This window comes from Urocampus carinirostris, chromosome 12 (assembly GCF_059441175.1).
Source record: "Urocampus carinirostris isolate Australia breed hairy pipefish chromosome 12, RoL_Ucar_1.0, whole genome shotgun sequence".
Taxonomy (NCBI): domain Eukaryota; kingdom Metazoa; phylum Chordata; class Actinopteri; order Syngnathiformes; family Syngnathidae; genus Urocampus; species Urocampus carinirostris.
In genome coordinates, this window is record NC_142360.1 from 3,655,437 (window position 1) to 3,680,429 (window position 24,993).

At 37.9% G+C, this 24,993-nt stretch overlaps 1 protein-coding gene across 6 annotated transcripts in view; it reads left to right on the forward strand.

Moving 5' to 3' along the window:
• Nucleotides 1-13,361, forward strand: part of LOC148354678 (CUGBP Elav-like family member 5) — a 492,473-nt gene extending 479,112 nt beyond the window's left edge. For all 6 annotated transcript variants that reach the window (XM_088349927.1, XM_088349929.1, XM_088349930.1 and 3 more), the window contains 2 exons: nucleotides 542-717; nucleotides 1,989-13,361. In XM_088349927.1, coding sequence (XP_088206053.1) covers nucleotides 542-669 — 128 coding nt within the window. In that variant the 3' untranslated portion in view covers nucleotides 670-717; nucleotides 1,989-13,361. The remainder of the gene's footprint in view (nucleotides 1-541; nucleotides 718-1,988) is intronic.
• Nucleotides 13,362-24,993: the final 11,632 nt, after the last annotated feature.

Here is a 24,993-nt window from a genome sequence, read left to right on the forward strand (position 1 = left end):
CACCACTGTTGTGTCGTCAGCATACTTCACGATGTGGTTTGTGGCGGACCTAGGGACGCAGTCGTGTGTCATCAAGGTGAACAGCAAGGGGCTTAGGACGCAGCCTTGGGGGGAGCCCGTGCTGAGGTAGATGACATCTGAACTGTTCTGACCTATCCGCACTGATTGGGGTCTGTCACAGAGGAAGTCCAGCAGCCAGTTCCGCAGGGGGGTGTTGAAACCCATGATACTGTGATCCAATCCGATAGCAAACCAACATTTTATCTGAAGTCGACCAATAGCAGACAGGTGTCTTAGAGACTTAGCTAATCATACGACGCGCAAATTTGATGGCCTCCCGTGAAAAAGTTTTTCCTGATATTTTATTGTGGGGAAAACGCCAGAACAAAGGGTGGAAAAAACATCGTGTTCCACATCGTAACGTCAAAATATCGTTAACTGACGTAATTTGGGGCTCTACTTTGTAAAACATATATTTGTAAAACATATACAATTTCACTGCGACTGGTATTCATCCCCCCTTTTGTCTTTTTCCTGCCAGGTTTCGTGAGCTTCGACAACCCCGCTAGCGCGCAGGCAGCTATCCAGGCCATGAACGGCTTCCAGATTGGCATGAAGAGGTTGAAAGTCCAGCTAAAGAGACCGAAGGATGCTAGCCGTCCTTACTGACACAGCCTATCTTCAGCATTCATCGCGGAGGCAGCAGCAGCAGCACAGGTCCGTTTGGGAAAGCCGTTAGCTCACATGAAATTTCATACTTCTGTCAGAAAAAGATACAAATTGATGCATAGTTGGATGGACAGAAAGATAGCTATTTTGGAAAATAGTAGCAAGACAGATTGAAATCTATCTAGGACAGCATGTAGAATCTACATTGTAGATTGTTAGCCCAATAGGTAGCTGGCTAGACATTCAGCTATGAAATAGCTAGCACGGTCAAAAGGAAGCTAGTCAGCTGCCCTGAAAGGTAGAGAGACTGAACATAAATAGCTAGCTAGTTAGCTAATATGCTAGATATGTCGATATATCAAGACAGAAAGCTTGCTAAGAAAAGTGGTAGTCGGACATGCCGATTGAAATCTAGCTAGTTTAAAAAGTAGATTGCTAGTTAGGTAGCTAGCTATCTTAATAGGTAGTTTGCTAGACATTCAGAAATGAAGTAGCTAGCTTGGTCAAAAAGAAGCGAGTTAACTCGCCAGAGACGTAGAAAGACTGACCATAAATAGCTAACTAGGTAGCTAATACGCTAGCTGAATATGTCGACAGAAAGCTTGCTAAGAAAAGTGGTAGTCCGACACACCGATTGAAACCTAGCTCGGTTGAAAAGCAGATTGCTAGTTAGGTTTCTAGCTATTTTAATAGGTAGTTGGATATACATTTACATATCAAAATAGCTAGCACAGTCAAACGGAAGCTAGTTAGCTGGCCTAAAGGCAGAAAGAATGATCTTAAAGTGCTAGCTACGAAGCTAATTTGTTACCTGGATATATCGACAGGAAGCTTGCTAAGAAAAAGGGTAGTAGAACACGCCGATTGAAACCTAGATAGGTTAGAAAGTAAATTGCTAGTTAGGTCGCTAGCCATCTTAATAGGTAATTGGTTAGACATTCAGCTATTATAATAGGTAGTTGGCTAGACATTCAGCTACGAAAATAGCTAGAGTGGTCAAAAGGAAGCCAGTTATTTGGCCTGAAAGGTAGGACTGATCATAAAGAATTAGCTAGGTAGCTAATACGCTAGCTGGATATATCGACATCCCGCTAATGAGTTTGCAATATTGCCTAATACTGAAAATTTATTCAATTATCGGGTGTTTTTTCTATCAGGCCGATATCTGGCATAAGATGTGACCATTATCAGTTTTATACAATCAGTTGATGCTAATTAGTTTAGCAGCTAATGCTAGTATGACGGCCCTTAACATTGTAATATCATTGAACATTGAAATATCACTAAAATTCAAAAAAAAAAATCTGTTCTTTCCCCAGGTCTTAGACGACACGTGAAGATATTTCAGAGTGGCTTACGGATTCTTTTTTTTCCTCGGAAAGCAACATATGTTTTTAAAAGAAAAAAGAAAAAACGAAGATATTTGGGGGGGACGAAGACATATCAGCATTTACTTATGAAACCGTGCGTCTCCTCAGGACATGGAGGAGGACGTTGCCGGGGGACGCTTACAGATGGCACAGAAAAAGATGAGTGAGTCGGAAACATAAAAAAAAAAAAAAAAAAAGAAAGACCTGGTCAACGGAACTTTTCTTCTTGTTGAGACTTGAATTGTTAAACGAAGCAACAAACTAACCGACAGGAAAAAGCAGCAACCACAAATAGATTTCTATATACATATTCTATACACATATATATCAACGGAAGATGCGCTTGTGGCTTTCGCTGCTCCTTGGACAAATGAGGGTTCTCACACACACACACAAAAAAAACAAGGCGGGAAAGGAGGGGGGGCTTTTCTTCTTCTTGTGCTCCCCTGTATGTCGTCTCGCCGCAAGCACCACGCCCACCAGCCTTGGAGGAGGTCACTGCGGTTACCGTAAAGCGTCGGCGCAACCCCGGAAAAAGGGACCAAGGACCAAAACGTTATTTGTATTATTCCGAAAACGCATAGTATTCATTCATGAGACGACAGTACAACTAACGTTATTAAGGAGAATAATAGCTTCAGGTTAAAGGAATGACGAAAAAAAAAAAAGACGATGTTTTTTGTATTTAAGGTTTTGAGAATATTGGGGAAAAAAGTTAAAAAAAATAATAATAATAATAAATATATATATATATAATTATATATATATATATATATATATATATATACTAATTTAGGGGTGTAGACTATGTGGGTTGGATTTTGTTACGGGCACTGGTTCATTTTCATCATTCATTTCATCCCAGACATATATATATATATATATATATATATATATGTATCACAAAAATGACATCACAAACGCTACGCTTAACGTCTATGTTCTTGTAGTTGTTTATTTTAGATATGGAAGCAGGTAAAACATTATGGTTATACCTCCTTTTCCAGCATCACCTGGTGGCCGATTTCAGTGCAGGTTTACTTAACTAGGGGTACTGTTACGTAGAATAATCGACAATGTACGCACAGTATATTGATCAATATCATGATTTGCTAGCCGTACTTACCGACGAATGAGCCATGGTTCAGCTGCCCTTGGTTGCCAATTTCACTGTGGGTTTATATTTTCAACGCTATTTTTGCCACTATTACATAGTAAAACATAATATCATGAAGTTATTACATGGTACCGTAAGTAGTTTTCAATTTCGGTACTCGGCACACAGTATCTTGATCCAATATCGTAATCTTTGGCTAGCTATCTAACCCATAAATGAGCCGCCAAATTACGACTGAGGAAAACTTGTTTCATTAGCCTGGTGGCCAATTTCAATAAGGGTTGATATATTTAAGGATATGTTTTACTGTTACGAAGAAAAACACAATATCATGAAAGTATTAACATCGTATTCAAGCTTTCTACCCACAGTATCTTGTTGAGTATCCAGTTTGGCTCGCTTTATGTCCCGTCAAATAAGTCGTCAAATTAAAACTGGTGATTTTTTTAGCATTTGGTGCAGGATTAAGAAAAAAACAACCTCCATGGACAACTTCGCAGAAATCACTGAAAAAATAGGTACACTTTGCAGTCGATAGATCCGTTTATTTTAGTGGAATCGGAACATTGATAAACGCTGCTAGTTTTTGGTGTACTACACGACGCAAGTTTCAGCAAAAAAAAACATGAAGCTTATTTTCACTGTTTCCATTTAAGAAGATACCGCTAGTACCGGAACTTGGACAAAATCATGGTTTTTCTAAACCGGCTAACAAAAATGCTACGCTACTTGCTGTCAGTCCATTTTTTTTCATCTTGCTTCGCTTATTTTTATTTTTATTTATTTTTTAAATATGACCCTAGCTCTAACCTTAACCCTAACCCAATCCTTGACACGAACCCTAATGCTAACCCTAACCCTAACCCTAAACCTTACGCTAACCCTAACCATAACCCTCAGCCTAACCCTAAACCTAATCCTAATTTTTATTTTTGTTTTTGTTTTTTTATTTTTCTATTTATTTCTTTAAATATGACTCTAACCCTAACCTTAACCCTTACCATAACACTGACTCTTGCTAGCATTGTCTAAGTCAGAAACTAGCTTGTTCTTTCACATTCAAACTAAGCAAAATCTTCCTTTTCATGGAAAGCTGTAGCGTGGTGGCATGTCCGTCCCGTTTTTATTGTTCTATTTGTTAGTGTGGCAGCACGGCGGCGCAATGGTTAGCACGTGTGCGGCACAGTTCTGAAGTCATGAGATCGAACCTTCTGTGTGGAGTTTGCATCATCTCCCTGTGCTTGCGTGGGCTTCCTCCTGGCACTTCGACTGGCTGGCAACCAGTTCAGGGTGTCCCCTGCCTACTGCCCGAAGATAAGTCCAGCACCCCCGTGGCCCTACTGAGGATGAGCGGTGCAGATAATGGATGGATGGATATTTGTTAGTGTAGCATGGAAATGGTAATAGTAAGAAAAGGACTGATTTACACCAAGAAATAGGAAGTTAGTTCGAGTGCTTCTTAAAAATGCCGGTTCTTGCACATGCTGACGCCGCTGAAATGATTACGCAAGCCAGGTGATGGCGGCAGGGAGTTAAAAACCTCCAAGTTCGTTCAGCGCCTTTAGCAAACGAGCTTTCCTTCATTCCATCACTGCTAGGAACAGAAAAAATCCAGTTAAACGCTTTTATTATGCTACTTCCCGCCACTCCTTCCCCTTATATCAGGTCCGGATCTCCGAGGTAAAGCAGTTTCCTATAAATGCCATCCGTCCGATCGGCACGTGCGGTACAGTAAAACGGCACGGCGTCTATAACGGCTTCATAAAATATACAAATGAGGCTGACAGCGGTTGTAAACATCCCAGCCGCCGTGGGCCGAGGAGGGGTTGCGCCCTCTACCCGCTGCCAAGCCTCTCCAGCTGCTACCGGCAGGAGCGGGGGTTATATTGTTGGGGGTCCTCATCCCGTGCCAGGAGATCTATCCATCTTAATAGGAACCATCGGTTTCAGAGGCCGCATAATGAGGATGAGGGTAATATTGATCAGATGGGGTGGGAATAGAGGGAGAGAGGGGTGTGATATTTGTGATGTACGCGCCATCAATTATAAATTTGGCTTGCTGGTCGACAGCCACAGTTTTTGTATTTTGAACAGTCGGAGTCCGTATTCAGTCGCCAGTTGGATTTAAAGAGTTGACGATAAAGGGCTGAAATCTTGGAAACTTGGCTTGTACCGGTTTCATTTCGTTATCGCACCACAACACATTTTATTTTGGAAATGTCCGCCCACAAAATGTCGAAAAAACAAAAAGGACAAATAAGAAGAAAAAAAAAGAAACAAATTTACATAAATAATATCTAGTTAACATCTTGTACTTTGTATTTACTAACTGTGTCGTTGGAATCTTCTCTGCAAAAACAAAGAACTAGACCAACCCTGGCATCATAAGCATTATTCCTTGCAAGCAGAAGAAAAACAAACAGGTTGTCAAATTAAGAACCCGGGGAAAAAAAGCTATTCTAGCGTTTGGGGGAGAAGAAATAATCATAGAAAAAAACATTAAAATATATTATGGCTCTCAAAGAAAAAAAGAAATTGCGGACTTAGGAGAAATCGCCAAATGATCATTTACAGTTAGCTATCCAATACAATACTAAATTTCCACTAACCTTAATAAATTGTTAAACGTTTTTAATCACTAGCTAGTGAGCTAGCATACGTTTTTACTTTGCGTAAAAAGTGATCCTTTTAATATCTAACACCTGACTTCTTTTTTTTCCAGTTATGTAACTTATACCTGTCCACCTCAGCCAATTGCTCCCCTATTAATGATTGCAATTCCCCTTATTCAGCAAAAGCAAACCTTGCAAACACAGCAGAGCACCTATTAACTCTCAACATGACAGACTACGTAGAACCAAAACAAATATCAATTGTGTAAGGAGGTTTATTTTATTTACCTCATAAACAACACAAACAATTATTTCAGCATCTTTCTTAGTTATTTCCCCAATTGCAAACAATTCAGTGTTGCTTATTATACCTAACAGTATATCTATTTTTGTATGTATTCTATAATAAAACCCTTTGAAATAATCAAAACATGTATAAAATATGTGAAAAGTTTATACATTGGCAAACACCGCAAAGTTTGAATTTTCTACGTTTTGGTGTTTTGAAAAAATGCTGTAAAGATGGGACCATACTGTAAAGTTTAAACGTTGTAAGGCAGGGTCGCTCTAGCCTGGGGTGCTATTGTACTAAACCAGGGGTCTCCAAATTTATCTTTTAATTTTTGTTACTAATTTGTGCAGTTTGATGGAAATTTCTAAAATGGAAACTTGATTACATTGCTAAATATCTAAAAGGGTAGATCGAAAGGTAAACAGGTAAAAAAACTAAAAGGGAGCTAAAAGAGTAAATAGCCAACTAAATATTTAGATAGAATGCTAAAAACAAAGCTAGATTGATAGAGAAAAAGGGAGGCAAAAATTTAGCTTGATAACTAGCAACAAAGTTAGAATGTTTGCTATATAGCTAGCTACAAAGCTAGAAAGATAGCCAGATACTGTAGCTAGGAAAAAAAAATCAAATTTAATGAATAAAAATATGAATACATTTCTTTAATTCACTAAAAAAATATCATTCTCCTCTCGAAATTAAGTGCTTGAAAATAATTATCAGATAGACGTTTTTCTCTAAACTGGAATGTATTTATCTGAATTTCTAAAATAACAACTTATTATGTAGTTACTATGTTATTACCAGGTTAATTATTTAAAATAGGGTTAAAAACACTCAGTCAACCAATTAAAAAAAGAAAACACTTTACTAGAAAATTACAATGACCCGGCACTGGAACAGAAACGGTCCACTGGCCTCTCAACTGCTACCACGTTGGAGACCCCTGTACTGAAAAACAGTCAACGTCACTTTGTTTTTTAGAAAGAAGCATCTGTGGAACCGGGCTGGGCATTAGCATTAGGAGGTCAAATTAAGAGCAAAACCATCCATCAATTAGACAGCGTCAGGCACGTCTCGGCCAAAATGTCCGACATCTGCTGCAGGAAAAAAAAAACCATTGAATTTCGGGCACGTTCACTCGCCATATATCTTCGATGCCGTCGTCGAAAACGGAACTTCCCGCCTCAAATTAAATTTTAATTGCCTGTTTGTTTTTCGAAACGTGTGTGAGTTTAATTCAACAAGCAGCTTGCCTTATCTAATTGTGGCTCTTTTACGTCCCGTTTATGGCTTATTTTGAGTTAAACGTCGTCAGGTTGTTGCTAATGGCTACTTTATGTCGGTTGCAGTTCGCAATATGTAAAAAAAAACTAAAAGAAATTGAAATAGCTAGCTAAAAAACAACTGAATAGCCAGATAGAAAGCTAAGAAAAAAGAAGCTAGATAGCTTGGTGGAAGGGAGGCTAAAATTGTTAGATAGATAGCTATACTGCTTGCTAAATAGATAGGAAGATAACTAGCTACAAAGCAAGAAAAATGTCATGACCAGAACGTAATCAGGACCCAATCGGGTAACAATAACCACAAGTTTTATTGATAGAGAGAGGAAGGGTAGCGCCCGCGATCCGGTGCTCGCTGGACGCGGGAAGTAGATCTTCCGTGGTAGGAGATTGCCGTGTCAGGGATGGAAAAAACAGGTCGATAGCCAGGACAGGAAAGCAAAAACGTGCTCGGGATAGAAAACGGGTCATAAGCCGGGACGTGAGAGCAGACGTGGTCGGAATCAAAAAGAGCCGGAGACAAACGGGGAGATTAGGAACGAACAGGTGGAAAAATGGGTACAAAAACGGGACAGGCATGAGTCAGGGTCATTATGCTTGCCTTGTAACAACAGAGGTTCGCTGACGGACAGAGTGACAGGACTGGGCTTAAAAAGGGACAGGAAACCAATCAGGCAGCTTGCAACAGCTGGCGCCAAATGAGCGGGCACAGGTGATGCAGTCAGTAATTATGACAGAAAAGTATTCAGGTAAAAAACTAAAGGGGAGCTCAATAGCTAGCCAAAACAGTAAGTAGCCATCTGAATAGCCAGATAAAAAGCTAGATATCAAGCTAGTAAGGAGGCCAAAATTTAGCTTAAAAAGGTAAAATAATAGCTAGATGCAATGCAAAAACAAAAAGCTAGATAGCTGGCTACAAAGCTATAAAGGTAGCCAGATAGCTCGCTAAAAACACTGCACATTTTAGGTCATATGCCTTAGAAAACCCCTTAATTGGAACTTCCCTGTCAAATAAATAAAAAAAAAGATCAATGAATACATTTAGATAAATATCTTGATTAATTAGTTAATTAACTAATTATTTGCGATAAAGTAATTATCAATACTCGAATACATTTTTTGTTTATGAAGCAAATGAACTTATTTATTTATTTGAATTTCTAATACAACAATCATATAATGTTATTACTATGTTATTATTATGTTATTACTAGGTTATGAAAAATAGGGTTAAATAGAAAATAAATAAAATATCACAATGACCCTGCACTAATAGGCTATTTTCAGAACAGGTCCGCGGGAGTCTTGACCGTGCTCAGTGCCTAATTGAAAAAAAAAGGGATTTTATAATCCCTTTGAGGGCAATACTGTACAAACATGACTTGACTTAAAACAGCAAAGTAGTTGCAACAGCGCTTCTGCTGGCCATTTTGAAGCGTTACACATCATTTGGCCTCGATTGCTTTTAAGACTCGGTAAATCAAGCATGAATAAACCCCTAATGAATGCAAATTTCTTCCGTTATATATTCAAAAGCGGCCCCGCTCACCTGAATAAACGTCTCAATCCCAGTAGAGGCTGTTAAAAAAAAAAAAACATGGCATTTATTTGAGTCATTATATTGTTTTTGCAACAAAGTACAACATTATGGAAAGCAGGCGCTATAGATTTTGCGCTCCCTGGTGAGCTTCTGTTACTGTCTTCTGTCAAATGAAGCTATGATAGATACCCCCCTTTTTTTCTCCAGGCCATACAAGGCCTTATAAATCTAAAAAGGACTTTTTTTGCGCATGGGATTTTCTGCAACGGAACTGTGTGAATTATTAAAATCAAATTAAAGTTGGCCTTCACAAGAGCTCGGCTAATGCAAATTAAAGACACCAGCTGTGTGGGTGAAATATAATGAGTAAGGGGGGGAAAGGGGGACAAAATGTTATAGAAACAATAATGAACAAGGTTGAGAGAGAATGGAGCGCTCTCATGTACGTTACAGAAATCACGGGAAGCACCGAATTAACAGATTTCAGATAGTATATTCCAGGGGTGTCCAAACAGACTGGCTTTCTTTGAAAAGTCTTTAGAAAATCCACTATTCTATGGAAGGCTTGTTCTGTGTCGCGACCTCATAGCTCGCCTTTGTAGTAATTTCATTGGACTCCTAGGGTCATGTGAAAAAACATGCTGCATTTAAAACAGCTTGCAGTTGCTTACCTTTTCACAGCACTCGTTTCCAGTTAGCTTTTTGTAGTCAGCATGTTTCATCTGGCAGGGCCTCTTGATCTTTGAAAGACATCAGTCTTTTAGAAGGCAGACGCAGTTGTTTTGGATTTCGGTGAAAGAAATACTTCAATTCCCACTTGTCCTGGAAAGTGACTGCCCTCACAGTCCACTTTCCGTTTGTTTTACAGTTGCCATGTCGAACATTGTGTGGGTTAAAATTGTCACAAAAAGCCAAAGGTAATGTGGTCAAAGAGCTACTGCCATCATCTGGCCACACAGTATTAATTTTATGAAAGAGGCCGCAGACTGGTAGAAATTTGATCGTAACTGGCCCCCGGGCCTGACTTTGGACATGGCTGCTATGTTAAAAGGCACTTGAATTTTGATACTCTGGTAAAAATGAAATATAAAACATTATCACGTTGGTGTAAACTAACCCAATTGGGGTCGAAAGGAAACCATTCTATTTTGTGTGGATTTACCAGAATATATTATTATTTGCACACAAAAAAAAATTGTTTTTCATTGTTTTATGGGTTTCTTTGTATAAATAACTTCCACAAAAACAAAAAAGATTCATTTTGTTTCATAACCTGATATTTTGCCTTGGTGGCAGCTCAAAAAAAAACAAAAACAAACAAAAACAAAAAAACACCAGCACCCCCTATAAAATTGAGTTACTGTATTAAAAATGACACAAATGGACTAAACCCACACGATCAGTTTTTGGCCTAGCGTCATTTTTTTTTTTGACCAAACTGTTTTTGGAATATTTTGATAAATTATGTAGCCCCTACAAAAATACAATTGTCACTGTTAGGAAAAAAAATAATGGGCTAAACAGCACAAAATCCCAATTTAAGGGAACCCCTGAAGGTGAACTGCCAAATTTGATGGCTCATTTGCATAAACGTGACCAAACGCTTCCTGACGATCCATTTACGTATATAGTGCCGTGAAAACATATTTGCCATCTCCCCGATTTCTGTGTGTTTGCATATTAAGCAATCACGAAAGTTTCAGATCATCAAATCAATTTGAACATTACAAAGAGACAACTCAAGGAAATACAAAATGCATAACTAAAAACATCCCCATCAACCACAGAAAGCTAGAACCTGTCATCAAACTTGAATGTCTTGGAGCTGTCATATCAGAAGAAGGGTTAGAACCAGAAATCATGGTCAGGATAGCTCAGACCACAGCCGCACTTGCCAGACTTAAACCCACCTGGAGGGACAAGAACATAGACGTGAAATCAAAGATCAGACCCATGCAAGCGCTGGTTACTATCTTCCTCTACGCTTAAGTTGCGAGACGACAGCAGAACTGGAAAAGAAAATCGAGGTCATGGAGATGCGGTGCTACAGGAAACTTCTAGGCATCAACTACTTAGCCCATGTGACAAACGTAAAACGGTCAGATGGGACATTGGACCCGAAGGAGAACTGTTGTCAACAGTGCTGGACGGAAACAAGATCACAAGATCATCAGGACTGACCAAGAGAGGGCACAGTCCAAGGGGACAGAAGAACAACCAGGCCAACAACATCAAGGAATGGACTGGTGCCAACTTTGCCACGACCCAAGAACAGGCCAGGGACCATAAACAGTGGAGAAGGGTGTCCAAAGTTTCATCCTAATTGGTGCCCCGACGAACCATGCAGTTAAGGCATCCATAAACTATATATTGTCCATACATAAGGCGCACCGGACGATAAGGTGCTACAGTAGGAACGTCAACAAAAAAGACATATAGGTCAGTCAAACTCTTTAAGGCCTTAACGGTCGGATGGCTCATCCGACAGCTCACCAGTGCTGGGTCACTGTGATTTTTCTCGTAAAATGTTTTTTTTTTGTGGTGGACTGAGACAATTCAACCCTACTTCATATTTCTTTCTCGTTTTCCTTTTTTTTCTTTCTTTCTCGCTCTCTTTTTCTCATTTTATTTATTTCTCTTTTTCTTTTCCCCTTCTCTTTCTGTCTGAATTTCTTTTTGTGTTTCTTTTCTCTTCCTCTCATATGCTCTCATTCTTTCTCTCTCATCCTCTCCCTATCTTTCTCTCCCTCTCTTTTTATACTACTCTTTCTTTCTACCTCTCTCTCTTTTTCCAACTTCCACATTGTCTGTATCTGTCTCTTTCTCTTTCCTCTCATTTTCTCCCTCACGCTCTTTGACTCTTCTCTTTCTACCTTTCTTTTTTCTCTTTTCTTCTCTTTCTGTCTTTATTGTCTCTATTACTCTCTTTTTGTCTATTTCTTTCTCCATTTTTTCTCTTCTCTCTATTTCCCCCATCCTTCTCTCTTTTTTCTCTCTCTGTCTCACTCTCTTTCTTCCTATCTTTTTCCCTAGCTTTATTTTGCTCTCCCTTTTTTTCTTTCTCCCTTATTTCTCTCTTATTCTCTTTCACTCTCTTGCTCTCTCATTTGATTTATCTCTGTCTCTTTCTTCTCCCATTCTGTCTTAATTCCATTTTGTGTTTTTTTCTCTTCCTCTCATTTTCTCGCTCTCATTCTCTCTCTCATCCTCTTCTTATCTTTCGCCCTCTCTTAATCTATCTCTCTCTCTTTCTCTGTGTCACGCTTGCTTTCCAACTTTCTCTCTATATCTCTCTCTCTCCCCTTATTTTCCCCTTACTCTTCTCTCTCTACCTTTCTCCCTTATTTCTCTCTCATTCTCTTTCACTCTTTTGCTCTCTCTCTCTCTCTCCCTTTCTCTACCTTGCTCTCCTTCTTTCACCTTACTCTACTAGTCTGGCCGCCCCCATGTTTTTCTAGCATACTGCCCCTGAACTCAAACGAGTTTGACACCCTTGGCCAGATAGGTATTGATTTTTGTTGTACCTCAATAAATGAAATCAACATTTCAAAATTGCATTTAGTATTTCCTTGGGTTCTCCCTGTTTACTATTAAAAACTATCTGAAACCTTAGATCCCAGAATATCCATTTATAAATCCTCCTCCATGTTTTCATCACTTTCATCCTTTGTGCCCTTTCGATATCTGAGCATGCGCAATAGAAGCCGGGTGGGTTGAAACTTAAGGTACAGCTTCTATAACGATACGATTTGAATGCTAAGGATAAGTAGCTCTATATAAATATGAGAATCTGTATATTACTTGCAAAATCAGCACAGGACCTTTTTGTTGTTGCTGGGGTAACATCATACAAAATCAGAGTTTGTACGTTTTTCTTTCTTTGCTCTCAAAAAGAATGAGTCAGCACAAAGTCGGTGTAGCGCTCTTCACCGACCTGCAGGGGGCAACAAAAGCAAACTCTGTACTATTACGTCATCGCGGAAGGGCCAACGCTGTTTACAGGTTGTATGTTTCTTCCGTTTATTTTCCTTTTTTTAAGTAAATAATCGCCACTTCTTTTTTTCGTGGCGCGTCAGTACAGCATGGATTAACTGACAGGGGAAAAGCAGTATCTTTTTATAAATATGTTATATTTAAGGGTTTAAAAAAAAGAAAAGAAAAAGAAACAAGTGTTCAGTATGATTCTTCTTCTGATTACGATGATTAGCCTGAGATACCAAACATTCCCCCCTTCCCTCGTTTGAATTTCTTAAGAATTGCTGCATAGATGACTTCATATTAACGACCGATTAACGATTTTATAATTATCGATCGCGTATGTATTTATTTATTTATTTATGTATTTATTTGGAATTTCTTTGATTTGCAGTTATGATAAAGATGTGTATTGAGAAAAAAAATAAGGAAATGCTTATCGGGGCTTTTTTTTCTCTTTCTCTCCTTTTTTCCAATTTTACAATAAATTAAAAATGAAAATCGAAGTGTGGGTTTTTTTTTGTGTGTGTGGTATGCGAAGTGATTTTCTGAGGATAGGGGGCGCTGTTGATTGAATAGGAGTTTTACCTGAGGATTTTCTTTGAGCTGGAATGTGATTGGATAGTAGACCATTCCTGAAGCAATTATGAGAGTTGGTGCTGGATCTGGAAGATGTTGGCAGAGAACCGCTAGCATCAAGTTGCTGAAACAAATGTATGTGTTCTTTTTAACTCGGTTCTGTGGAAGGGCTCTGAGCTGGGCCCAATCAAAATTTGTTTTTTAATCAATAACTATGTTGCCTTGGTAATGAATAATCGATAACAAATTCCACAGCACACAATCCCCAGTCAAGTTGTTAGCATGTATTGGTAAAACTCAAGTAAGATGTATATTTTGAACCTGGTTCTAGTAAGGAAACTGTTATTACACTTTGCCATAACATTTTGAAATGGCCCGTTCAAATGCACAGGGATATTTGTTACTAATTAGTGCAAAGGGCATTCAGTTTGATATGCATTTATAAATTAGCAACTTAGCTAAATGGCTTGCTAAATAGCTAAAAAGGTAGCTTGATCGCTAGCCAGGAAGGATGCCAAAATTTAGCTTGATGACTTGCAAAAAGGGTCAAATGTTTGCTAGGCAACATGCAAAAAGGTAAAATGCTAGCTTGATAGCTGGCTAAAAGAGTAAAGAGACAACAAAATAGCAAGATAGTTAGCTAATAACCCATCTTGATAGCTAGCTAGAAAGGATGCCAAAATTTAGCTTGATAACTGCCAAAAAGGGTAAATGTTGGCTAGGCAACATGCAAAAAAAGTACAAAGCTAGCTTGATAGCCAGCTAAAAGAGTAAAGAGACAACAAAATAAAAAGATAGTATGCTAAAAACCTATTATGTTAGCTAGCTAGAAAGAATGCCAAATTTTAGTTTGATAACTGGCAAAAAAGGGTAAAAATGTTAGCTAGTCAGCATGCAAAAAAGTGAAAAGCTAGCTCGCTAAAAGAGTAAAGAGACAACGAAATAGCAAAATAGAAAGCTAAACACATCTTGATAGCTAGCCAGAAAGGATGCCAAAATGTAGCATGATAACTGGCAAAAAGGGTCAAATATTAGCTAGGCGCATACTAAAAAGTAAAAAGCTAGCTCGATAGCTCGCTTAAAGAATAAAGAGACAACGAAATAGCAAGAGAGAGAGCTAAAAACACACCTTGATAGCTACCCAGAAAGGATGCCAAAATTTAGCTTGCAAAAAAGTAAAAAGCTAGCTAGATAGCTTGTTAAATAGCTAAAAAGGAAGATAATTAGCTACAAAGCTAATAAAGTTAGACAGATAGCTAGCTTAAAAAAACCTGCATATTTTTTTCTCACAAAAAATGTAATTTAGTTTGTTGTATTTCCAATAAAATGGATCAATAATAAGACGATTAAAGAAATGTGTTCAATACACAAATACATTCTTCTCTCTTATTTAATTTCTTAAATATAGTTATCAATACTTGAATACACTTTTTTTAATCCATGAGTGAACCGGAATTTATTTACCTGCATTTCTAAGGTAACAACTTATCATGTAATTACTATGTTATCAGCCGGTAAATGATTAAAAATAGGGTTAAATAGACTCAATCAACCAATGAAAAAAAATATTTCCTAGAAAATTTCAACGACCCCAGCTCTGGTGAGCTATTTTCAGAGAAGCTCTGCGGGCTCCTTATCTGTCTTTAGGGGCCACCCTGGTGCCTGCAGGCCCCATGCTGGAGACCCTTGTGCTAGTGTTATGCTAAAACAATTAAATGTTTTTGTTCTCTTAGGAGATAATCAAGCTCAAATTAATGATTCAATTTATACTTTTGTTTTTTTTTAATTATTTAGCACTTTATTGATTTATCCATATATTTTTTGATATTTCTTATATTTCCAATTTTATTGTTCCCGGTTTTTGTGTTTTTCAATGCAGCCCAAACTTCATCTTGTTAGAAAATTGAAATGAAAAATGTAATAAAACACATTTGTTATGTTTACATTCAAAATTAGATTTTTTTAAGTTGCATTTTTTTAAAATTTGTATTGTTTTCTTTTTCTTTTTTTTCAATTTTATTGTTCTCAATTTTTCTAAATTTGTTCTTTTTTCTTTTTTTTTCTTTTTCCCCCTTCTTTATTTTTGCCTTTTTTCCTTTCCTTCTTCCTTTCCATTTTTTTTCTTTCTTGCTTTCTTTCTTTCTTTATTTATTTATTTTGTTCGTTTTTTTTAAATTATTTTGTTATTTCTTTCCTCCTGTCATTCTATACTTGGTTCTGTCTTTCCTTATTTCTTTTTTTCTGTCTTTCTGTCTTCTTTTCACCCTTACTTTTGTTCATTCTTTTTGTTCTTTCTTTCATCCTCTCTGTTCTTTCATTCTTGTTTTCGTTTTTCGTGTGTGTGGTATTCCTTTTATTCTTTCTTTTGTTCTACTGTTTTTTCTTACGTTCTTTCTTTTTTTCTTTCTTTCTTTCTTTCTTTCCTTCTTTTTTTCTTTCTTTTTTCTTTCTTTCTTTATTTCTTTCTTTATCTCTTTCTTTCTTTCTGTCTTTCTTTCTCTCTTTCTTTTTTATCATTTCTTCTGTTCGTTCATTCTTGTTTTTGTTTTTTCCTTTCGTTCTTTTGTTCTTTCTTGCGTTCTTTTGTTCTTTCTTTCTTTCTTTTTTTTCTTTTGTCCTTCTTTCAGTCTTTGTTTATTTCATTTGTTTGTACTTTCTTTTCTTCTTTCTTTCTCTCTTTCTTTCTTTCTTTCTCTCTTTCTTTTTTATAATTTATTTTGTTTGTTCATTCTTGTTTTTGTTTTTTCCTTTCGTTCTTTCTTGCGTTCTTTTGTTCTTTCTTTCTTTCTTTTTTTCTTTTGTCCTTCTTTCAGTCTTTGTTTATTTCATTTGTTTGTACTTTCTTTTCTTCTTTCTTTCTCTCTTTCTTTCTTTCTTTCTCTCTTTCTTTCTCTCTTTCTTTTTTATCATTTCTTTTGTTCGTTCATTCTTGTTTTTGTTTTTTCCTTTTGTTGTTTTGTTCTTTCTTGCGTTCTTTTGTTCTTTCTTTCTTTCATTTTTTCTTTTGTCCTTCTTTCAGTCTTCGTTTATTTCATTTGTTTGTACTTTCTTTCCTTCTTTCTTTCGTTCTTTATTTCTTATGTTTGTTCTTTATGTCTTTCCTTCTGTCCTTTCTGTCTTTCCTTTTGTTCTACTTTCTGTGCCTTCTTCTGTCTTTCTTTCTGTATTTCTTTCTCTCGTTCTTCCGTTCTTTTTTTATTGTTGTTACCGGCATCAAACAACCTCTTGGTAACATTGTCGTCCTTCAGACTACGATTTATCTAAAATGCTCACTCAACAACCGATCCGATTCGGGACGGATCGACCTTGTCCAAGGTCAAACCTTGCTAAATGTCATCATCCATATTGGGACGTATCTATTTAAGGATAATTGAGACTTTGAGTGGCGCCCGTTTACTAATATAGAGACGGGCGATCGTAATCAATCACATCCTAACGCGCTTGCGAAGGAGTGCTCGATTTGAGATGTGGGTCAGCAGCCGCATTTTCCTGTGAGCCAGTGGGTGTTATGCGGCCGCTCGTTCGCTGTCACTTTAATTATCGGACGTGGAATCGCTCAGGTATGAGTATGAGAGGTAAGACATACCTGCTTTCACATATAACGTCACACTCCCGCAGGGCAACTCTACTCTCATAAAGACACAGTCATACACACACTACTATACTCTCTCACACATACTGTTATACACTCATTCACATTTCTATACTCTCCCACACATACTATTTTACTCTCATACACACGACTAAATCCTCTTACACATATACATACGCCCACCACAATACTGGCTCAAACACACTACTATACTCTCTCACACATACTATTATACACTCACTCACACTTTTATACTCTCTCAGACACACGTATATATATATATATATATATATATATATATATATATATATATATATATATATATATATATATGTATGTATTTATATGTTTAAATGTACTGAATTTTTATTCTTGAAAAAGCTTTTCCGCAATTTTTTTTTCTTTCTTTTCTTTTCATTTATTTCTTTTTTTTTCTTTCTTTTTTTCTTTCTTCTTTCTGTCTTTCTTTCACTCTTTCTTTCTTCATTTCCCCTCCCATCTGTCATTCCTTCTTTGATTTATTTCCTTGTGTATTTCTTAACTTCCATCCCTCCTTCTTTCTGTCTTTCTGTTTTTAGTCAAGTCAAGTCAAGTCATTTTTATTTGTATAGCCCTTAATCACAATTAGTCTCTAAGGGCTTCACAAGTTGTTACATATAAGATTAGGTTACTCGTATGCTATAGAGTAGAAGTGAGTTTTAAGCCTAGATTTAAACATTTCCACCGAGGTTGCAGATCGGATCTCAGGGGGAAGAGCATTCCACAACACCGGTGCCCGGATGGAGAACGCTCTCGAACCAGCGGAACACTTCTTGGCTCTTGGGATCACCAGGAGACCGGCGCTCTCGGAACGAAGGCTTCGGGCCGGGACATAGGGGGAGATCAGATCTGAAAGATATGAGGGGGAAAGTCCATGTATGATTTTGTATAGTAGTAGGAGAACCTTAAAATCGCATCTTAGGCTAACAGGGAGCCAATGCAGGTTAGCCAAAATTGGGGTGATGTGACCGTACTTTTTTGTCCTAGTTAAAAGCCTTGCTGCAGCATTTTGTACCAGCTGAAGACTCTTGAGTCTGGTCATCGGAAGACCGGAAAGTAGTGCATTACAGTAGTCGAGACGGGAGGTAACAAACGCATGAATTATGATTTCCGCATCCGACTGAGAAAGTATAGGACGAATTTTAGCAATGTTACGGAGATGGAAGAAAGCGGTTCTAGTAATTTTCTTCACATGTGTTTGAAGGGACAGATCAGGGTCGAAAATGACACCTACATTTTTAAGTGAGTCACTCTGTGTGATGTGGCAATTGTCCAAGTTCACTACGGTTTTAGAGAATAACTCACGGGACTTAGAAGGACCAATAACTAATATTTCAGTCTTTTCAGGGTTAAGACGCAGGAAATTGAGTGACATCCACTCTTTTATCTCAGTGAGGCAGGCCTCCAAAGTTCCACAGTTTAGTGTGGCAGATTCCTCCATCGGGAGATAGAGTTGAGTGTCATCTGCGTAGCAATGGAAACTGATATTATACTTACGAATAATATCACCTAGTGGAAGCATATAAATGCTGAAGAGAAGGGGGCCAAGCACTGAACCCTGCGGAACACCACAAGTAACACTAAATGGCTCAGATGTCAATTCGCCATATTTAACGCAGTGTGTCCTATCTGAGAGGTAGGATCTGAACCATAATAGGACGCTTCCTGAGAGACCAATCCATTTTTCCAACCGTTTTACTTCTTTCTGTCTTTCGGGCTTTACTTCTTTCTGTCTTTCGGTCTTTCTTTCTTGCTTTCTGTCTTTTCCCCCTCTTTCTTTTTCTCTTTCTTTCTCCCCTTTTGTCTCCCTTTCTTTCATTCTTTCTCCCTCCCATCTTTCCCTCCTTCCTTGATGTATTTCCTTCTTTCTATTTTCCTTCTTTCTCTTATTGTTTCTTTCCTTCTGTCCTTACTTTCCTTCTCTCCTTCTTTTGTCTTTCTGTCTTTCCTTTTTTTCCTTCTTTTATCTTTGTGTCTTTACTATTTTTTGTCTTTCTGTCTTTCTTGTTTTTTGTCTTTTTTCTCTCTTTCTTTCTCTCTTTTTGTCCTTGATTTATTTCCTTCTTTCTTTTCCTTTCCTTCTTTCTTTCATTTTTTCTTTCCTTCTGTCCTTACTTTCCTTCTCTCCTTCTTTCTGTCTTTCTTGCTTTCTGTCTTTTTTTCTCTCTCTCTTTCTTTCTCTCTTTTTGTCCTTGATTTATTTCCTTCTTTCTTTCCCTTTCCTTCTTTCTTTCATTTTTTCTTTCCTTCTGTCCTTACTTTCCTTCTCTCATTGTTCTGTCTTTCTGACTTTCCTTTTTTCCTTCTTCCTGTCTTTCAGTGTTCCCCTCTTTCTTTCCTTCCTTTATCCTTTCCTCTTTCCGTCTTTCTTTCTTCCTCCCTTTAGTTGTATATTTTTTTCATTCATGTCGAAATGTATTCCAAAATTTAAGAGAATCAAACCAAAAAATGTAAGGAAAACACAGATACTGTACAACAATGTCAACATGACAACAAAAATACCGTATTTTCCAGACTATGAGGTGCTCCTAAAACCCTCAAATTTGCAGTGCGCCTTTATAGAACCAGACATACGGTAAGTAATCTTGTTTTAATCTCTTATGCCTTATACTTTGATGCACTTAATAAACAGTGCATCAAATAAAAATATTATTTTGAAGTTACATCATATAATCAGGAATATATACCTTTCATTGCAAAATATTTTCAAAATAAAATGATTGGCGCAAATATAGTGTAACTACAGTTCGATGGCATTTAAAGGCGATACTAACAACATTATTGTAAGAATAGTTAAAATGGGGAAACAATACCTTTCTTAAGACAAAAGTATGGATCCGATCACCCACTCAGTATCGATAATATCGGTATTTGGATCCATTCGCCCACCCTTAGAATAAATACGGTAGTTTCCTCGATAACGGAGTTGAGCAAACATACACGCGTGCCCTTAAAAATGAGAATGTTCTGAGTCTTTTCTACCGCACTGACCCGCGTACGAGGCACATAAGTTAAACGTCAAGTGCCGAGAGCAACGATCAGCGCATCATTAGGTAGGAGGTTCGAGCCAGAAGGTCGTTGAGTAGGTCGTGAGCGGCAGAAGGCCATTGTTTAACCAGTTTATGGATGTGGCTTACCAAATAGCTCCAAGGCCTTTATTTATTTATTTATTTTGAACTAATCATAGGTGGAATTCCTGGTGAGTTTCAGATCTTTGTCCTACTGCATGATCCTAAAGACCTCAATAATTGTGACTGACCACATTTTTGGGAAAGCTGAGTTCAATTCTACAAGCCACACCCAAAATGTATCGCTACCACCTGTGTTGAATCAAGAAATGACTTCGAGTGAATCTGATGGCCAACGTGAAGTAGGCTACAACATCTCATGAACACAATTGACATGGCACGATCCAAAGAAAGTAGACAAAAAGTGATTGGAATCTATCATTCTGGAAAAGGTAACCACTGTCAGAGCCATTATCTGCAAATGCGGAAAACTGGGAACAGTGGCAAACCTTCCCAGGAGCGGTCCACCAATTTAGATTACTCCAAGAGTGCGATGACGTCTCATTTGGGAGGTTACAAATAGAACCTCAAACAACATCCAAGGAATTGCAGGCCTCTCTGGGTTCAGTTGAGGTCATTGTTCGTGACTCCACTAAAAGAAAGAAACTAGCCAAAAATGGCATCCATGGGAGAGTTCCTAGGCGGAAACCACTGCTGTCATTGAACAACAAAGAGCATACCTGTCAAACTGTACGCTTTTGCCGTACAAAGTACGTTTATTATGCATTTTAAGACGTGTACGACGTACAAAAAAATCCGTACGGAAAAACGCAAATTTGTCAATTAAGGGTACCATCCGGTATACACCGACTATCACCAAACGGCAATTCAATCAGGTCAAAGGAGTTCGCTGTGGCAGCCTCTATCTCGGTATCTTTTTTTTTTGTTGCAAATGAAGCGAGCGGTTTGATACTACTGTGCATATGCGTCTGCCGCCTGGGGATTTCCCAACATGCATCATTCTGTGGTTGTTGTGTAGTGAAAGGAAGTCCGTCTCTTTTTAGAGAACTAGCTTTTCGGCTCACTTGCTTTGATGCATTATATTACGAATTATTATGTTGTATAAGTTAAGAAAAAAAGGAAGTGTAAAAGGAGAAAAAGGAAAAAACACAGGTACAAACCACATCCCTTTAATCAGTATACTACCAACAATAATGCAGAAAATGAATTAATAATTTGAATAAGAAAATTCTACTCAATTATATTTGCATGTATTTTTTCCTTCTACAGTGAACATCCAAGCTACTTAATTTTTGAACTTTTTTTATAATAAACCTCATTCATGTCGAGCAACTCAATCTCACAACAAAATGTTAATTAACAATATATATGACATAACGAAACACATGTACAATATAACATGTTAAACTACATAAATAAACACGTTTGAAAAAAAATATGGTGTAAGATTATTTTGTAAGGGAAAATACAACATTTAGTAAGGGCATGGTGCCGTGGAGGTCGACAGGTATAAAAGAGTCATATGGCATTTGCTCAGTCAAAAATGTTGGATGGTGAGCAGCCCGTTACATCCGGTGTAAAAATGGCACAGCATTTGACCAAAAGAACATGATTCCACCAGTAAAGCATGATGGTGTGACGGGACGTTCTTCTTTGGGATCTTCTGGTAAACACTTCAATTCATTATCCCGTCTACCACAGCTAGTTGTCCGAGTCTTGCGGCAGCAAAGCAGACCCAACTTTACTGTTTTGTCAAATACTGTGCCATTTTTACACAATATTTAACGGGCTACACACCGAACAAATACTTAAATTTTTCATCAGTCCAAAAGTCTTGAGGGTAATCAAGATGCTTTTTGGCAAGTGTGAGACAAGTATTTGTGTTCTTTTCTGACAGCAGTGGTTTTCGCAATGGATGACATTTTTGGCCAGTGTCTTTCTAATAGTGGCACAGTATATTTTAAAACAATGAACTGGAACAACCTCGCGCACGCCTGACTCATCAAAAACTTTCTAGAGTGAAAGTAGGGCTCTCGTGGGTTCACGGTAGCTTCGGAGTGGCGCTGTCTGTCACCTCGACACATTACAGGAATAAAGACTAGGCCTGAAGCCATTTTTAAAAATAGCGATTTCCTGTTTTACCCTCTGCCACAAACATGGCTATGACACCGGTACCAGAAAGCCGAAATTTAAAGGAGACATACAGTGCCCTGGAAAGGTTATAGCAATACAATTACATTTTATCAAATAAAGCTCGATTTCAAATTGTAACTTTAAATAAGTACAGAGGTACATCTGAAAGGGAACATATTACCTCTGGTTATCAGAAATACAGTACAGTACGCGCTGCTATTCGGTGCGCCCAGAATTTCCCGGTCGTAAACAAACTGGCTATCGCTTTAAATCTGCCTGGAAACCCAGTGCGCATGCGTGCTACCAGCATCCTCTTTGTGTTACCGTCACAGAGACGAGGAGGAGTAGGGTTTCACCAAGTTAGCCGGGAGGGGGACGCAGCTACCGTTCAATGAACTCAAATTATGGATATTTTAGCAAAATTCCACGAAGCCTCAGAATTTGTGGAAAGGAATCAACTGGAAATGTGTTGACAAGTCAGGCTATCGCTACGTCTGCCTCGCTGATTTCCCAAGAATCGTCGAAAGCCGGCAAGAGCAGACGTCGTTGGATCAGTTTTTTTTTAATAAAAGCGAGTCAAAAAGGTAAGTGAATAATTTCCTTTGTTCTTCCTTTTTTTACATGATGTCCCTCTCTTTTATGTTTATTGTGCAGTAAGCTAATTTCAACAAGTATTTGTTTTATGTTCTTATGCTCTTTTACGGTTTATTAAAAGAATATCATACTGTACTTTCGCTGGGCTTGGAACGGATTAGTGCATTTACATTCAAAATGTGTCTCTACTCATGAAGTTTTCAGATTACAAAGCTACTCTCAGAACATATGAAATTCGTAAATACTGGTCCCACTGTATTAATTAAACATAAAATATACAGTATTAAAATAAGACGATATTACCAAGATAAAATGTGAGTTTTAAGATAAGCCCTCACCATAAAGCAGTAGTTTTCGAATAGTGGGGATAAATGGTCAAAAACCACTAAATACTTTTACACGGCAAGGTAAGACTTGCATATTGGGCGTAACCAGCTGTTTTGGGGGCGCTCAACCACCCCCAAATTCAACCTGACCACCCCTAAACATTAAAGCATTTTAAAAACTCTTTTTTTCCTTCATAAAACACAAGATAGGCTTAAATATGATAAAAAAAACTTGAAATGGCTCAGTCTATTTGATTCCCAGCACCGCTCTCTTAAAAACATCCCCTCCAGAACAAAATGTAAGATGTATTGTGATAATCATGTATTTTCTTCTCATCGCTTGACCATATTATCATCACATTTTGATATTGATATATATACATACATATATATATATATATATATATATATATATATATATATATATGAAATACTATGAAAAACGCGATCTAAAATATAATAAATGAATAAAACAAAACAAAAAAGACAACGCAACATCGGAAATACTGAGTCCAAGCACAGCTTTCGCCCCTTTCCCTGCTCTCCTTTTGCTCGGCTAGTAGCACTTGCGGCATAGCGGCGGAGTGTGTGGAAGTAATTCAGTGAGACTATGTTATTATGGAAGCCCATGAGTGCCAAAAATCATAAAAACGGAACATTCAATTAAGAAAAAATAGCCTTAAAACAATCATTCGATTGATAAAATCAGCCTTAAAACTAATATTCAATTGATTGAAAACAGCCTTTCAAAATAGACAGCCTTTTTCAAAACAATCAAATTAAAATGTTATCATAATTGAATTGTACATGTTATGTAATTTTAAGTTAAAGGAAAACTAAATTTTAAAGCCCCAGTGTATACTAATTGACCACTAGATGGCACTGTAGTCCAATGCAAATGAAAACCAGTGTCCCCAAAGCTCCGAACCTAAAATGTCCCCTGGTTTGAATGTCAATACAACGCAATGTAACTGGAAAAAGAATGAATATAGTTGATTTTTTTCAACTGCCTTGAAATGGTTCAGTCTATTTGTGTCCTAGCACCACTTTTGCCCCTTCCCTGTTCTCCTTTCGCTCAGCTAGTAGCACCTTCGGCATAGTGGCGGAGTGTGTGGAAGCTCTGGTGTATTACGGTGAGAATATGTCATTATGGAAGCCCAAGAGTGCCAGAAATCATCAAAAAAGGATCATTTAATCGATAAAAACTGCCTTTTGAAATACAAAGTTTCGGTCAATGAATGCAACAAGGATGTAGGATTAGGTTTGACGGGGTTGCTTACAAGCGACGATTGAAATTCATTCTTTCCGCGTCTTGCTAATTAAAAGGCCTGAATTTTTCATACGCGCAGACGTACGTCGCTAATGGCGCGACACGCTGCGCATCCGATATCGCCCGGGCCTCGTTCGCACCGCAGCTGAAGCAGATTTATGGCCCAGATGGCATCCTTGAAATTTTATGACCTGCACTTGGCATCAGATTTGTTGCAAGTCGCATGTCGTTATCACGCGCTTTCGGTACATCAATAAAAATGAGCGCTCCCCCACCCCAAAATTGGGATTTTATGCGACTTGATGATGCAAGCTTTAAAAAATCATAATACGCTTGGGGGAAAGGGCAAATAGGTTCGCTCCTTTTGTTTTTTTTTTCAATGTTTTCTTTTCACTTTATTTTTAATTTCTGTTTCATATAAAACAGGACAAACATCCTTCATTTTCTTTTTTTTTTGCTAAATCGTTTAAATGATTATTTTCACGTTTCGCGGTTCCCTTAACCTTGTGGTGTTCCTTGGGCAAGTACAGCTTGCTGGCGCCCATCCCTTTCCAGGCCTTTTTTGGGGTAGGGGTT